This window comes from Mustela nivalis, assembly GCF_964662115.1.
Source record: "Mustela nivalis genome assembly, chromosome: 1".
Taxonomy (NCBI): Eukaryota; Metazoa; Chordata; class Mammalia; order Carnivora; family Mustelidae; genus Mustela; species Mustela nivalis.
Genome location: NC_139020.1, coordinates 184202421 through 184219899, shown reverse-complemented (window position 1 = coordinate 184219899; position 17479 = coordinate 184202421). Strand labels below are relative to the sequence as shown.

At 43.9% G+C, this 17479-nt stretch overlaps 1 protein-coding gene and 1 long non-coding RNA gene across 13 annotated transcripts in view; one reads left to right on the top strand and one right to left on the bottom strand.

Moving 5' to 3' along the window:
- Positions 1–4203, bottom strand: part of ADAMTS9 (ADAM metallopeptidase with thrombospondin type 1 motif 9) — a 166309-nt gene extending 162106 nt beyond the window's left edge. For 2 of the 5 annotated variants that reach the window (XM_082726986.1, XM_082726985.1), the window contains exons 1-2: positions 2861–3407; positions 1864–2255 (exon numbers count right to left, since the gene is read on the bottom strand). In XM_082726986.1, the coding sequence (XP_082583112.1) occupies positions 1864–2255; positions 2861–2975 (507 nt within the window). In that variant the 5' untranslated portion in view covers positions 2976–3407. Of the gene's footprint in view, positions 1–1863; positions 2256–2860 lie in introns of all 5 variants that reach the window. The other 3 variants (XM_082726988.1, XM_082726987.1, XM_082726984.1) reach the window with 3 other exon arrangements.
- Positions 237–17479, top strand: part of LOC309862847 — a 385689-nt gene continuing 368446 nt past the window's right edge. For 2 of the 8 annotated variants that reach the window (XR_014310743.1, XR_014310744.1), the window contains exon 1: positions 240–636. This is a non-coding gene — a long non-coding RNA (uncharacterized lncRNA). Of the gene's footprint in view, positions 637–17479 lie in introns of all 8 variants that reach the window. The other 6 variants (XR_014310742.1, XR_014310741.1, XR_014310745.1 and 3 more) reach the window with 6 other exon arrangements.

The following is a 17479-nucleotide window of genomic DNA, read 5'->3' as shown; positions in this document are numbered from 1 at the left end:
CCTATGCCCCCCAAGAGAGTTACCACTTGCATACCCACGGGCGAGTTACCACCTAAAATTGCCAGATGAAATCAAGGTCCTGCCAGCAAAGTATTTATACAACTGCCAGGGCCATTCAGTGGGCTGTGGAGGCGGGGAGGGAGGAGGAGTAAAGGTTGTTTACAAACTTTACGTACAATCCCTGCCCCATCCGTAAAGGTCTGGAATTGGGGTTTACAATCTTAGTTTCTAGGGGTGCTCTGGTGACCTGGGTTCCAATGCCTGACCTAAGCCCACTCTGGCCATAACCTTTTGAAGAATGGAAAGATTCCTGCGCTTTGGCCCTAGGTCTTGGGGCAGCGATGACTCACTACAGCACCCCCTTACCCCCCCGTGCGTCAAACTGCCGTCTCCGCCCACCCCAAACAAGCTCAACCAAGAGCCGCAGCTCCCGGCGCTTTGCTGGGGGCTGGAGGGGCTCATCCCCATGCCTGTATCCCAGCAGGCTAAAACCTTCCCCACCCCAGTCTTCAAGGTTGCCTGGCTCCCCACCAGACTCTTCCCACCCTTCCATAGGACGGTGGAGATGGATGCGACATCTAGACCGGGACGCTGAATCTACCAACAGCGCACAGAAGGGGCAACCGAGTGCCCCAGGTAAGTATCCGTGCTCCCTCTTAGAGAAGGTGACAGGGAATGTGGGTCCTCAGGGGAAGAGTAAACGCATCACCCGGGCGCAGTGCGCACGGCGCGTTGCGCTGGGAGAACCTGACCCGGGAAAGTTTCTGCGTCACACGCGCGTGGTAGCAACGCACATCGTTTGGGAAAGTCAAGGACCGCTTTCCCTCTGGCCAGAACTTTACAGCAGGTCTTCAAATGTTTGGGGGGGGGGGCGGATAAAAAGCTGTTGCCCTGTGGGGCCAACTGGAGAGCAAATGGGGAGGGGTAGGTCAGGAGAGGGTCGAGGTATCCGCTCGGAAAACCTGCTACGTGCGTATTTTGCAGTGCAGGGAGGTGGCCAGCCTGCGCCTACTAGCCCTCCCTCTGCAGGGAAACATGCGTTGTAAGCTCTGTCTTTTCGATTCTCTGGAACCCCATATGCTGGCAGAAAACCCGGAAGTACCGAAGTCTCATACGGGCAGATTCTCCAGGCTCTCCCCCACTATTTCTGTTTCTTGGGGCCACCCCGCCAGCAGGGTGCAGAGTCGGACTGCGCCACACCCCCACTCCCAGTTTCTATCCATATTCAAAGCGTCGAAGGCAGGCTCCACCCTCTTCCCCGCCCCCGGAGCCCTCGGCCCACCCTTCCGTTCCTGGGACGGACCTGTTCCCTGTCAATCCTGTTCGGCCTCAGGGTTTCTGGCGCGTGAAAAAAGGCCCAGAGAAATCTCCCGGACTCTAGATTACGCACCGCCCTCCACGACACGGAGAAGGAACTCCCCATACCCGAGGCTGGGGATCCTCAGCCCACACCCCTGACTCAAGACGCTCCAATAAGGAGTTGGGTCCTCCCTACGCTCAGCTGCTCCGCTCCTGGGCAGCAGGGTTTGCTGCAGGAAAGGACAACTCTCGGAATTTGGAAACCCGACTTCCAAGCCGCCTACTAGCGTTGGGCAAAGAGCTGGGGAGCCTGAATTCGGATTCTAGAAAGCTCCAAAACATTCCGAACCCCCTGGGGGCGGCTGCGTCTGCCTGTCCCCAGTGTAAGCACACGAACTGGGCTTGTCACCCAAACCTCAGGATGCATACGAGCTGCTAGCGGATATTTAAAGCCAAAGTAGAAACTCGGCACAGTGAGGGTCTTAGGCTAGAGAGCAATCAATTACGCCTTCCAGAAAGGGGTGAAGAGGAGGGAAAGGAGGGGGGTGGCGCGCACCAACTCACCATTCCTGAGCAGAGGTTGATGACCGCCGTGTGCTCGGACTTGGTATTGACATGGCCTTTGTAAAAGCAATGCTTGAGCTCCGTTTCCTCCTCGGAATAAAACTTTGTCTCATTCTCCCCGGGCGTCCCAAAGAGGGTGACAGTGAACGTTGGAGCGATAAATCCAGCATGGGCAGTGAGATTAAATAGAAATTGCTGGCCGAAGGCAGAGAGGCGGTAATGCTCCTGGGAAGAGGTAGAGGAGGAAGCGAAGGCAGGCCAGGGGTCGGAGGCAGCCTTAATGCTCCGTCGCCTTCTTTTGAAGTGCACGTTCGTGGAAAAGGGTTCTCCGAGAGCGTTCACTCGGATGGGAGACGCGATTTCGTATTCTCTCAGGGTCTCTAATAATTTCACTGCAGGGAAGAGCAGAGACACATGAACCAATAATTCCATTTTCTGCAAACCAGTTCCCCCCCAAGTTTTAATTAAAAATGAAGAGGGCTTTGTTCTGGGTTATTTTCCAACAGTTATTTTGCCTATTTGAGCCAATGCCTTCACCCTCAGCCAATGCACAGATATTTACTGAGCACCTACTATGTGCCAGGAACGGCCAAGAACTACTAGGCTGGACTCTGAGGAAACACCATTCGGAAGCAATGAACAAAGTCAAAAAATACGTAAGATAATTTCAGATTCTGACAAATACCCTGAATCAAATAAAACATGCCACTATCTGCTACCCCCAGTTACTAAGTAACTATAGTTTGCCGCACGGAGGTGGGAAAGGGGAAAGATCAAACTACAAGCGAAGAGGGCTGGGGGAGACTAAGTTTGTTCTACAGCGGCTCTCTCTAGAAATTGGCTGGAAATGACCTAAAAAAGGGAGAGGTTGTAGAGCCATAGATAATTCTTTCTAGGAAAAGGAGAGGCCTCCACTGCGGGGTGCCTGCTGTCGGACGCAGAGGCTGGGGAGGTGGCGATTAGGGCGGAGGGGTCGCGGTGGCCCGAGCCTCATTACCTTGCCTCGGGTGCAGCCTGTCCTTGCGCACGGCGGCCGCGGCGTCTGGGCTCCCCATCTCGGCCAGGTCCCGCACCAGGAACGTTAGCAGTGTGGCCCAGGATACAAACTGCATGGTGCTCCCCACCCCTCCCCCGTGGCTCCCACCCCCCTCCCTCCTGCCCGGCTTGGCTGCGGCGGCGACGCGAGGCAGCGGCCGCGGTGAGCGCGCGGAGCCTGGCGCCCGCCGCCAACTTTTGACTTTAGGAGTCGCTGAGGTCTCGCCGCGAGGGTCCCGTCTGCGCTCGGCTGAGCAACGCCGCCGCCTGCCGAGAGCTGAGCCGCTCGGGCCGCAGGAGGAGCCGGAGGAGGAGGAGGAGGAGGACTGGGGCTCGGCTGCTCGGCCGCATAATGTCCAGGGAGCCGGCAGGAGAAGGCGCGGAACGTGCGCTCCGAGGCGCGCCGGGCGCCCTGTGCTGCCCGGGATAGCGGAGCGGCTTCTTGAATGGGGGGCTGGGGGGGCGGAGGCGGGGGGGCCGCGGGTCCTCCGCCGCTCAAATACCCCGGGTGCCCGCCTCTGGGAGGAGAGGGGAGGAGAAAACGAAGCGAGTGGGGACCGCCTCCTTCGAGACGGAGTCCCCTCCTCGGCTGCCCGTGCGAGTCTCGCAGCCGGCCGCGGGCTGCAGGAGGCGGAGGTCAGAGGCGCCCGGTGCTCGGGGGCCAGCCGCTCGCGCTCCCCGCCACCTCGTGCAGATCGGCTTTTCTGAGACTCCCTGCGCTGGGGAGGGAGAGTAGAGAAAGTTCTCTCCCTTTCCCGGAGCTTCCAGTTTCTGCCTCTTGACCCCTCTCCTCTCTCCTCCCTCTGCTCTTTCGCGCTTCCTCGCCCTCGCCTCTGTGCGCCGCGCTCTGTGCCGGGTCGGCCACTGTGCTGTCGCCTCCCTCCCATTGTGTCCTTGTTTCCCCCATTTCTCTTGTCCCTTTTCTCCTTCCTCCCTTCTGTCGTCTTGTCTTTATAACAGCCCTCTCCCTCTTCTCTTTCCCCCTTTATGAATTTCTGTCCCTGTCTCTCCCCTTCATTTGGTTTCTAACAAGTGAAAGTGACCCCGTGCCGGACCGTCTTCTCCTTCCTACAGTTTCCCAGTGGGAACGAGATGTGGCATCTGAGCTCCACTTTCGATCTGATTGTCCTAAGTCAAGAGTTTTTCGAGATGGGGTTCCTAATCTGGAAGTTCGGGGTGCCTTTCAGATCAGTTTTTTGAAAGTTTCACAAAGCTGTCCAGCTGTTTTCTTCCCCCAACCTCTCTGTCCCCATCCGGAGAGAGTCCAGAGCATTTTGTAGGTCCCCGGCCCAAAAAAGGTTAAGAACGGCTCTTGGCAGTGAGAGGGGGCGGGGACTTTGGTGCTCAGACTGGGTTTAGAGATATGGGGGAGAGAGGGGTGAGGGCGGAGTGCTAGGGGACCGTCGCGGGCTCGAGCGTCGGCGGGGAGAAGGGGGAGGTGCTGGGGGCGGAGAAGCACCAGTCTGGGGAGGGATTTCTCAATCGCGTCTTCCTTTCTGCCGGAGAGATGCTTGGAGTAGTTCAAAGCCGACACTTCAGGCTACTCCTACCTCCGCCTTAGGATGCAAGTTTGGAACCTAGACCAGCCGGAGCAGAGAGGGAGTGTGTGAGCCAGTGTGTGATTGAAAGGAGAGCAGGGAGTGAGAGAGGAGAGGGGAGGCGGGGAGAGAGAGAGTTGTTTAATCCTGGGTGGTTCAAAAGTACTTTCCCCTTTACCAGCCCTCAAGAAGAACCTAGGGTGTGCTAATTTCACCAATTTCAAGAGAAAGGAAAGTGTCCCAGAACTGGAGTTTTCTGTTACTAAGTAGGCTGGCCCTCTGTACTGGAAATATCAAGCACTCCCAACACCAAGGACCATATAGCATTATGCAAGAAGTGGTCTCTACTCTTGAAATATTAATGCTTATATTTCTCTTGGTAGAGGGAAAAATGACTTGGTAATTCCTAAGAAAGTTGTTAACCCAAGTGGACCACTGGTGCCACTGTCTAACTGTATTACTGGAATTTTTAATGAGTATAAACAGTATAAAGACGGGAAAACAGAAACAGAAACTGTAAAGTGCAAAGATGTTTAAAGGGTAACATTTAGATTTTTTTCTTAAATCTTCAAAATAATTTTCTAAAACACATGTCTTCTAAAACACAATCTTTTTCATTATGTAAATAAAATTCCTCATAATCACAGTATCTGAGCATTGCAAACTTAGCAAGGAATGGAAAAAATATCACAAAATCAAACTATTAGTCAATTCCGATGGAATATATTCTAGAACTTTTACTGTAAAATTACTCAAAAATATAGTACTTTTATGGATAAACTGAAAAAAACAGAGTAGAGAAGCCATGAATAAACCCATGTATATAGTCAACTGACTTATGGCACAGAGCCAAGAATGTACAGTGGAGAAAGGACAACCTGTTCAAAAAATATTGGGAAACTGGACAATCACATCCAAAAGAATGAAACCAGATCCTTATTTTACACCATCCACAAAAATCAGCTCAAAACAGATTCAAGACTTGAGTGTTAAGACCTACAATCATAAAACTCCTAGAAGAAATAGGGGTAAGCTCCTTGATGTTGGTCTTGGTGATAATGTTTTGGAATTTGATACCAAAAGCAAAGACAACAAAAGCAAAAATAAGCAAGTGGGACTACATTAAACTAAAAAGCTTCTGCAAGCAAAGGATACCATCAATAATGTGAAGAGGCAACCTATGTAATGGGAGAAAATATTTACAAATCATATATACTGGATAAGGGCTTAATATCCAAAATATATAAAGAGCTCACACAACTCAATAGCAAAAAAAAAAAAAAAAAAAAAAAATTAAAAAATTGTCAGAGGATCTGAAAAGACTTTTTCCAAAGAAGATATACAGGTGACCAGCAGGTACATGAAAAGATGCTCAACATCACTAAGCATCAGGGAAATGCAAATCAAAACTGCAATGAGCTATCAGCTCACACCTGTTAAAGTAGCCATTACTAAAAAGACAAGAAATAAAAAGTTTGGTGCGGATATGGAAAAAATGGAACCTTTATGCGCTGTTGGTGGGAATGTAAGTTGGTGCAGCCAGAAACACAGCAGGGTTCCTTTAGAAATTAAAAAGGAGTTACCATGGGATTGAGCAATTCCATTTCTGGGTATTTATCTAAAGGTCACAAAAACACTAATCTGAAAAGTTAGCTCTATTTCCATGCTCCCTGCAGTATTACTACCAATAGCAAAGATGTGGAAGCAACATAAGTGTCCATTAATGGAGGAATAGACAAAGGAATGGTGGTTCATATAATGGAATATTATTCAGCCGTTAAAAAGAAGGGATGCTTGTGGCAATGTGAATGGACCTTGAGGGCATTTTGTGAAGTGAGGTAAGTCAGGCAGAGAAAGACAAATGCCGTTTAATTTCACATATGGAGTCTAAAAAAAAAAAAAAACAAAACAAAACTCAAAAAACCCCTAAATTCATAGATACAGAGAATGGATTGGTGGTTGCCTGAGGTGTGGGCAGGAGGTGGACAAAATGGGGAAGGTAGTCAAAAGGTAAAAAGCTCCAGTTATAAGATAAATTGTTTTGTATGTTTGAAAGTTGCTAGAGTAGATCTTTAAAAGTCATCACAAGAAAAAGAATTGTAACTATGGACAGGGATGGATATTAATTAAACTTGCTGGGGCAATCATTTCACAATATCTACATATATCAGAGCTTTACATTGTGTACTTGGAACTAATATGTGAATTTTATGTCAATTAAAGAAAGTTTATAAAGGATAAATAATAGCACTTATCAATATTTTCTATGAAACAAATTTTCTCTCTTTCAATTTAAACCCCCTTGATAAAGGTAAACTGAAATAAAGGTAAAGTATAGATAAATACTATACTTTATATATAAATAAAGATAAAGATAAGTATAGAAATTGTTCTATGTAGGGACAGAGCCTCTTCTGTGTATTCTGTCTGCTTAGCTTCCTTTCTAGGATTTGAATTTCAAAGATAAACTCTGTTTACTCTTCTTTAAAATTGTTCCTGATACATCTCCAAAGAGCTGATCAGAAAGGAAGATACCAAGGATCTCTTGGTGACCTTGAGCCGTGACCAAGAACCTGGGTTTCTGAATTTCTTATCCTTTGTGAGAGTCCATTCATCGTTTCTCCAGTGTATTATCTTGCCTCTGAATTTACGTCTGTAAACAAGACTAGAAAGTGTTAGGAAGACTGTTGAAATCATAGCATAGGACAATGGAGTGAACTATCTGAAAAATTCAGGTTCAGATCTTTTGTCTGAACCATCATCATCATCCACATCTTCTGAGTATTTACCATGTGCCAGACCATGTACAAATACACGTGTAATTTAATTCTTGCAGCAGCTTTACGAGGCGGGCAATATTAGTAGTTTCATTTTACACATAAGGATAGCAAGGTCTAAAGCGGTGAAATTATTTGACAAAGGTCCCTTCATTAGTGAAAGATAGGATTCGAATTCTGTTTCAGCAATTTAGTCCAAATTGATAATCACTATCATATATAATGAATAAAGGAGTCCTCAAAAGCATGGCTGGGTTTAAGAGGTTTGGTTTGGAAGAGGTTAGCTAATACCATGTAGAGAATTGCCTCAACTTTCTCTTCTGTGTACAAGTTTTCTTTGGCTCTGTAACTTCCTTTTCTAATGCTGAGTATTTTCATGATAATCATCTTAGTTATTTTACGGACATTTCACAACTTCTTTCCTTGGCACTTAGAGCAAATCTGGTACGTAGTAGGGGCTCCAATATTTACTGAATGAATGGGTCAGTATACGTCCAAACACGTGTGCAGTTTAGACAATAGTTTTATGAACAGGAGTATGGAATTACTGGCATTCAGGGAGAAAAGTGGATTCTTTAATAAACTGGTGCATCATGAAAGTTTGCTTGAAAAGAAGCAAAGCTTTTGGAGGTCAGCTAGAGTTAACAGAGAGACCATTCTTCGTGTATTTTCTTCTCCCAGGCTTTACTGGAATTGAACATTGTTGTAGGTTAAGTGGAAGACCTCGTTGGCTCGTTTTTCATAAAAACTCTATCCCAGGGGAGTGATGATTGACATTAGTCACTAGAGAGAGGGAAGCTAGCCAATGGGAATGCAAGACATGACATCACAAGTGACTTTGTTTGCAGAATATCACTGGGAACAGCAGGAAGGAGAATTGAAGCGAAGCCATCTATTTCCACAGAAAGGGAAAACCCACACCCGAATGATAGGGAGAGGCCTGGAGCCAGAATTAACGTGAATAGTTTCCTGAGCGGTCAGCGGTGGGTGGTTTCTGGGTAGATAAGCCAAGGGACTGGGTTAGACAGGTTTCTGGTGAAGCACTAGGCAGGGCGGGGGTGATGGCCCAAGTCTGACCTCAAGCATGGTGCTCTCTGATTCAGTCTCATGTGTGTGCAGTGGAAGGAGGGGAAAACTGTCACCTTTTCGTGCCACATGGGCGAGGACCCTACCGTATTTTTAAAAGTCTTTCAAATACTGACTTCAGTAGAGAAAGTTATAATTGTATACTATTTGTATACCAAAAGTTATAGGAGTTTTACTGTTAGTGATGATAGCACAAAATTCTCTTGAGTTGGAACTTTGTGCTAATTAATCCCCATTGGCAGTCCTGCCGTCTGAGTTTTTTTTTTTTTTTAAAGATTTCTTATTTATTTATTTGACAGAGAGAGATCACAAGTAGATGGAGAGGCAGGTAGAGAGAGAGAGAGGGAAGCAGGCTCCCTGCTGAGCAGAGAGCCCTATCCGGAACTCAATCCCAGGACCCTGAGATCATGACCTGAGCCGAAGGCAGCGGCTTAACCCACTGAGCCACCCAGGCGCCCCCTGCCGTCTGAGTTTTATTGTCCCTGTTTTACTGATGAAAGTAAGACTCAGGAGGTGAAGTGATTTGCCCAGTATTACAGAGCTAGAACGTGCTGAGTTCGAATTTGAACTGTAGTCATTTTACCTCCAAAGCTCGTGATCTCCATTAACTAGAACCCCTAGGCATATAAAACTGTTCACCCCATTGTTTTTGATCATTCAGCCTTTACACTTGGGCTGATGAATACCACCTTAAGAACTTTTTTCTGGGGGTGCCTGGGTGGTTCAGTCGGGTGAGCATCAGACTTTTGATTTCATTTCAGGTCATGATCTCAGGGTCATGAGATCAAGCCTGGTGTTGGGCTCTATGCTGGTGTGGAGGCTACTAAAGATTCTCTATCTCCTTCTCCTTCGGCTTTCTCTCTCTCTCTCTCTCTGTCATTTCCCGCAAAAAAGAAAAGAACTTTTTTTCTTTTAATGCCAAATATAAAGTTCTAAATAACTTCTCTTAAGCCCACTTTGAAAGTCATAGTCCCAGTTTGTAAGGTAGCTTTAGATACTCAGTGAGTAGCGCATGGGCGTTCTATGAAGTTAACTCACTTGCTTGTCATTCCAGGCTTTGGCTATTGTCCAAGCTGATTCCCTTTTCCTATTCCCTTTTTCCTATTGATTCCCTTTTTGCTCTTGTCCAAGATGATTCCCATTCATATACGCTTGAGACTCTCTGGGCTTCGACCCCTTGTTCCATTCCATCTATACCTTGTGGAATGAGACTTGCAGACCTGGGGTTCAGCTCATAAGTACAAATGATTTAGAAGTCCTGGACTTCTAGCTCATATCCACCACTTTGAAACTGAAGCCAAATCAGAAAGTAATACAATGTGTGCAGATACAATGTCACCATTTTGTGAAAGAGCACATTCAACATAGACATGTATTAGATTTATATATGCTAGCTTGGAATCTGATAACTCTTAGGAGTATTTTGAGAGGCACTGGGTTGTTATATGCCCCCTGAGCCTGTAAATTCTCCTGTCAAACTTTGTTTCACACTTTCTGTTGTTGTGAGGGCAAGGAACAAATCGGTCTCCCACTGTATCCCCTCAGTGGTATGTAACAGGCACTTAATAAATGTTTCTTAAATGAACGAGTTAACGATTGCCCCAAATTATTTCTAGCTTTCAGAGCCAGTCTTTCTTTTAATTAATGAAAGTCATTCTTTCATACACAACACAGTGCGTACGAGGGCGCGTGCGCACGCGTGCACACACACAAAGGAAACCCCAGGGATAATTGACATAATCTCTGTATTTAATGGTATCATCATTCATGAGAGGCGAGACTTGCTTTAATTAGTATCTTATCGTGATTCCTTTTTTCAGGAGTAGAAATTTTCAGAGCTAGGCTCTCCCTGATGGCTACTTCAGGATCATGAGTGTGACAAGTAAGAGACCAAAGCTATGGCAGTTTCCATATCCTTTTTATATTCTGAAAATGGGAATCGTCATTACCTACCTCAAAGGATGGTGTGACAATGAATTGACCAATGAAAGTCTTGGCTTAGAGGCTGGCATAAGTAAGTAATCTCTGTTCAGATCAGGGACCTCAATCTACCTCACTTGCTAGTTAGGAAGAGTGGTTTCTGATTCAGTTTGACAGAAAGGGGTGCTGTCAACCTAGTGCCCCTTTGCCTGTTAATCTCCTTCACCAAGTTATGAGACTTTCTCCTACTGGGGAAGGAAATAAATCCTGTGCATGGTAATATTTCCTTCCTATGTATTTTTTCTACATTTATACTTGCTGTAAGTCCCCTTGTCCTTTTAAAATTATTTTCATTATTTATTTATTTATTTGACAGAGAGATCACAAGTAGGCAGAGAGGGAGAGAGGGAAGCATGCTCCCCCCTGAGCAGAGACCAAAGTGGGGCTCGATCCCAGGACCCTGGGATCATGACCTGAGCTGAAGGCAGAGGCCCAACCTACTGAGCCACCCAGGCGTCCCAAATTATTTTCATTTTTAGAAACAGCTTGATTTTTCCCTCTTACTCTGCTTAAATTAGCAATTCTAGCATGTAAGTCCGATCTAGCATTTTTTTCCAGCCCTGGGCCTATTGTTTTCCTGGTAGAACTTTTAAATAATCAAAACATAATTTTCCCTCTAAAGATTAAAAAAACCTGTTTTTATATGGCAAGCAATTTTTACACATGCAAAAAACTAATTTCCTCAGCCCACGATGCTTAATGGCTTGTCTGTCCTAATGGTATTTATTATAATAATGGCAAACCTTAACAATGGCTTTCTATTTCTAGGCACAATGGAGAATACTGAGTTCAAACCTCCTGACAACCCAATGAAACAGGAATGCCTTCAGTCCCATTTTTCAAGGAGGAAATGAAGGCACAGAGAGGATATATAAATTACCCAAGGTTGCCCAGCTAGTAGCTAGTGAGTGGGGAATCAAAGCCAGACTTTCCTTTAAAAAATTTATACACACACACACACACACGTATATGTATATATATTTAATTTATTAAATTTATTTTATGTTTAATGTATTAATTTATATATTAAATATATTTAATTGATATATAATTATATATATATAAATTAATATATAAATTTTTATTTTAAGTAGGCTCCACAACCAGTGTGGGGCTTGAACTCATGACCCTGAGATCAAAAATCACATGCTCCACTGACTGAGCCAGCCAGATGCCCCTCAAAGCCAGGCTTTCTGATTTCAAGGCTGATACTCTTAAACCATGACATTATACTGACTGTCACATATTTACCTTAATGCATGATACATTTTTATGGTCAGGAATATAATCTCAAAGAGTGGAAATCTTGACATTAGTAGAAATTCAGATATCAGGCCAATGGGGGAAGGAGGCCAGTGGGGGTTTGGTTTAAGGAATCAGAAATGGTAGAATTCTGAACAGCAAGCCAAGTGGACATTGAGGAGGAAAATGTCTTTCCAGCACCTTAAACCCCTCATTCACCTAAATGTAAGACTGGCCCTTGACAACACTAGTTTTCTTCAGGAATCTCATGGCTGTGACCGTTTTTATAAACTCCTGTGGTTCAGGCCGCCCTGTGGTCCTTGCTACAGAAACAGCCCATGACCAAGGGGCTTGCCTTAAACTTGTACAAGTAGTTCAGGATTTGAATTACCCATGAGGAGCTTATGTGGGGGCCCAGTACAAAGAAGGTTTTCCAAAAACTTTTCAAAATATCTCAGCTACTGTGACCACCAAGGACAACGGAGAGAGCCTGGGGGTAGGGAGCGATAACTTACTTTCCAAATTAATGTGCAAAACCATAAATGTGTCACATGTCCCGGCTTGACCTGGCAAGGAGGTTCTGTGACAGCAAACGAGTGCCAATGGTAAGTGGCATATTCAGCACGCACTACCTTTGTGTTACTTGGCACCAATAACACAAAATAGGTTGCTTCCGGAAATGTAAGCCTAGCAGTTAATGCCATGTCAAGTCCCTATCAGATGTTGGCAAAATAAAAAATCATTTTTTTATTATCTCCCCCACCCCCCAAAAAACAGGTCTGACAGTACATATGGGTGGCATGCTCGGCAAGCGGAACTGGTATAAACTTCAGCTCCTGTTGGGCTCTGTGCAAGAGGTTCAGTTAAAAGAAGTGAGGGCTTGGACACAGAATTTTCTTTTGGGCAATCATACCATGATGGTGCTGATCTGCATTCTACGTACAGTAGGCCACACAAATGCACCTGTGTAAATTTTTTAAATCAGCACCACTTACAGTAGATCCCTCAGTTCATTAATTCCAAATGCAAATCTGTACCTCACAGAATTTATATTTGGTCTAAAGGACCTTTCTTTCTTTCTTTCTTTCTTTCTTTCTTTCTTTCTTTCTTTCTTTCTTTCTTTCTTTCTTAACTTTATTTATATATTTGACAGACAGAGATCACAAGCAGGCAAAGAGGCAGGCAGAGAGAGAGGAGAGGAAGCATGCCCCCGCTGCTGAGCAGAGAGCCCGATAGGGGGGCTGCAGGACCCTGGGATCATGACCTGAGCTGAAGGCAGAGACTTTAACACACTGAGCCACCCAGGTGCCCCTTAAGGGACTTTTCTGACAAAACGGAGGTCACAGTAGAGAAATGACTCCATGAGTGGCTATTTTGATCAAGGAGTGACAGAAGCCTTAAAAATTAAAAAAAAAAAAAACCACAACAAAAAACCAAACAAACAAAAACCCCAATGACACAACTCAAGACTATCTCCACTTTATTGGTCAGGTGAAAAGGGAAGGCAACCATCAAGGGATAGTCAATGAAATATGAGACAATTATTAAAGAGTAAAAAGAGCTATGTGTTGTAACACACGAACATATCCAAGCTGTATTATTAAGCAAATATGTTGCAGAGTTATTTGTTTAATTGGGTCCTAGAGTAGTAAAAACAAAATAAAATAGCAATAACAAGATCTCAGCCTGTGCTGGAACAGGATAGGCATAGAAAAAAAAATCTAGGAAGATGGGCATACATCAAACCATGACCATAAGACTGTGAGCTCTGGGACTGGGGATTATAGAAATCTTTTTTTCTTTCTGCATTTCTATGATACCCATTTCCATATTGTTAATAATTTTCACAAGAAGAAAATACAACTTTCTTTAATGAGAAAATTTTTTTAAGTAAAAAGACAATATATAAAGAAAATAATAGGGTGTCACCATCTAAAGGGGAATTTTTCTCATAAATTATGCATAAATTCAGCTGTTTCTGTACCATTCAATACGTGTTTCATTATTCAAAAATAACTCTACATTTTGTGCATCTGTGAACAAACATTGGGAAGAGATTTAGGATAGGCAGTCTTCGAGAAGAGTTTGAGGGAGCCTGCGACTTAGAAATATAAGCATTTGATATACAGTAGCTATAGATTTAAAATGTGAATAGCAATTGAGGAGCAGGAAAAAAGGAAGAGGGTTTTCAAGCCCTGACTATATAGACTGAGAGGACACCTGCTCATTCACTCAGTACAAAGTTTTTGAACATCTCCTATATGCCACACACTTTGCAGACAGCACTAGGGTTCACAGTAAAGGGGGGAAGAAAAAACAGAGTAAGTAAATAGGCGAACACGTATATAATTAAACACTGTCCTAAATTTTGCAGAGCAGATTAAAAGGGTGACTGTGTATATGAAGAGAACAGAGAAGACCTCTTTGAGGTCTTGCTTGATAGGTAAGCTGAAACCTAGGGACTAAGAAGGAGCCAGCCCCCTTCAGAATGGGAAGAAAGGTAGTCCAGGCAGAGAGAACAGCAGGGCAAGGTCTGGGATAGGAAAGAAGTGGGAATGTTTTGGAACCTAGAGAAGCCTTTGTGGCTAGAGTTCTGTGAACAAAGACATGATTTCAAGGAAGCCAGAAACCAAGTGATAGAGAGCGCCTTCAGGTGAGGAGTCTGGAGTCTGCATTTCATTTTGGGCACAAAGGAAGCCAGGGAAATGGTTTTCCTCAGGGAGATTTCAAGATGCTCTTGTTTTGAGAAGAGCCCTCTAGCTGCTGTGTGGAGGACGGAGTTGACAAGGGGTATCGTGTTGTTCCCTTGGCTTGAATTAGGCTGGTGTTAGTGGAGCTGGCAGGATTCAGACACGTGTAGACTATATTTTGAAGGTGGATTCCACGGGACATGGTGAGGGACGATATACTGGGGATGAGAGAGAAAGGGGGCATCAAGAATGAGCCCCTCAGTCAGAGAAGTGTCTCAGTCAGTTAAGTGTCTGCCTTTGGCTCAGGTCATGATCCCAGAATCCTGGGATTGAACCCCACATGGCATCAGGCTCTCTGCTCAGGGAGCAGGCTGCTTCTACCTCTATACCTCACCCCTGCTTGTGTTCTTTCTCTCTCTCAAATAAAAAAATAAAAAATCTTAAAAAAAAATGAGCCTTTCAATTCTTATGCAGAAATTGGTATCTTTTATATACACACATAATAATCAGGTAGAGAATATAAAAGAATAGAAGCCACACGTACAAGAGCAACAAAATGACCAGGGAGAGAGAGAACAAGAATGCTGTACTGCCTAGTGAGTGATATTTTTAAAACACTAATGAAGTCTCCAGAGGAGATGTGAGAAAATGGGAAGATGCCTGATGATCACAGAAGTGCCAATTCTCCCTGAGATAATTTACAGAATGATTAGAACCCCAACACAAATACCCACAATTTGTTTCTGCTGTTTTTTTTGTTTTGTTTGAGACAGATTAAGCCAAAGTATATTTGGGAAGAGCGGCTCAGAAGACTTTGAAAATGAAAAACAATGTATCTGTACATTATAGTATTAATACCAGATATTAAGAGGGTGATTACAGGATTGTGAATTAAGAGAAAATTCAATGGAAGAATAAGTAGGTGAACTAGAAAAATCTAGACACTAGATTTTAGAAAAAGCCAGAAACAGCATGAGCAGTGAGAATTTAGTTTCTGGGAGAGCTGACTTTTGAAACTTTCTGGGAAACCATGGACCATTCACAACCCAGTGATAGAATGACATGGTAGCCATGTGGTTTTGAAACTAACTAACTAAATGTAATAATCTGTACCTCACACTTTAAATACAGGCTTGACCCACATCAAATGAATCAAGAGTTGAATATAAAAACTAAAGACAGATTTAGAAGGAAAGAGGAGAATATACTTAACCTCCATGCATAAGGAAGGCTTCCTAGTTAAGACTCAAAAATTCACAAGCCATATAAGAAAAAAAAAAATCGAAATGTTTAACTTCATTATAAAGCAAGCAAAGACAAATTCTGCATGAGAAGAAACATCCTAATCAAAACCCAGAAATCTAAAAGAAATGACAAGCTGAGAAATTGTATTTTCAGCTCATCACGCAAAGAGAGATCTTTCCTTCAATCTCAAAGAAAAAAATCTGCAAAAAGTATCCATCAATAGCTCACGAGAAAGGAAATACAAATGGCGTGGCCCTGTGAAAAGGCACTCCGTTTTATACATAGTAAGGTAAAGTCAAATTAAAACTACGCCAATACTAGTTTTTTAGTTGTTGGGTAAAATGCTCCTAGATAGAATCCATTGCAGTACTTTTTGTGCGTGCCTATGACTGTGTCTAAAAAAAAGTGGCAAAATAACATACTTTTATTTGCATATGTATTCTAAAGAAACCTGAATGGTTACATAAGAAGCTAAGCACAATGGTTACCCTGGGAAGAAGACTGGGAATTGGATTGATGAGGGATGCACTAGTCGGCTACGGTTCTCCAGAGAAGCCGATCCAAGATGTGCGTGCGTGCGTGTGTGTATTATATACATATATGTTAATATTATATAGAATATATTTATATATAAAGAGATTTATTTATATATAAATATATTTATTAGAGAGATTTATATAATTTATATAGAGAGATAATGTATAATATAATATGTTTATATATAGATTTATTATTTATATATAATATATAATATAAAAAGACTTATGTATAAAGAGATATTTATATATAGGCTTATTTATATATGAACTATGGAAAGAGATTTATTATAGATTTATTTATTATAAGGAATTTGCTCATGGGCTTATGGCAGCTGCCAGGTCCCAACACCCACAGTGAGTCAGCAAGCTGGAGACCCAAGAGAGCTGATGGGTTAGTTCCAGTCTCAGTCTAAAAGCCTGAGATCAAAGACAGCCATTGGTTTAGTTCCACCTGAAGGCCAGCAGCCACAAGGCCCAGGAAGAGCCTATGTTTCCGCTTGAGTCTAAAGGCAGGAAGAAGCAGATGTCCCACTTCGAAGGCAGCCACTCAGGAGCAATTCTCTCTCACATGACGAAGGGTCAGGTTTTTTGTTCTATTCAGGCCTTCAGCTGATTGTATGAGGCCCCCTCACATTACAGTGGGCAAGTTACTTTACTCAGTGTACGAATTTAAGCAATAATCTCACCCCAACACACTCTCACAGAAAACACCCAGGATAATAATGTCTGATCAGGTATCTGGGCACCCCCGGCCCAGTCAAAGTGACCCATAAAATTAACCATCACAGGCTACTAGAACAAAATACCACAGACTGGAATGGCTTGAGCACCAGAAATGTATTTTCTGACAGTTTTGGAGGCTGGGAGTACAAGATCAAGATGCTGGCAGGGTTGTTTGCTGGTGAGACCTCGCTCCTTGTTTGCGATTGGCCACCTTCCGGCTGTGCCTTCACCTGGACTTTCCTGTACACTTATGCACTTGCTACAAGGAAGAAGGATACCTTTCTTAGTTGGATTAGGGCCCCTAATCCTATTTCAAGGATTTTTAATCCTATTATTTCATTTAACCTTAATTCCCTCCTTATAGGCTCTATCTCTAAATACAGTCCCATTGTGGGTTAGGGCTTCATCATATGACTTGGGGAGGGGGCACATTCAGTCCATAATGGGAGATGAGTCTCTCTCCCATTGTTTGTTTTTTTAAAAAATATCTTCTGGGTCTTAAGCTACCTGCATAGAGGACCTATTTTTAAAATGCTAAAAAATGAATTCCATATTTCTGCCTCCAGCAATTTGAAGGATATTGGTGTCATTCGCTAAGAGGAAGAAGGCCGAGGGGAAAACAGTGTGGTTGGATGGGAGTGGAGCTGGGAGCCTGGTGCGTGCCAGAGGGCATTCTCACGGAATATCACTTAGGTGGGTGGGTTCAGGAATTTAGGTTGAAGATGAGAAACGGTAGTGTTTTCTTCTGCCTGTTTATCAAG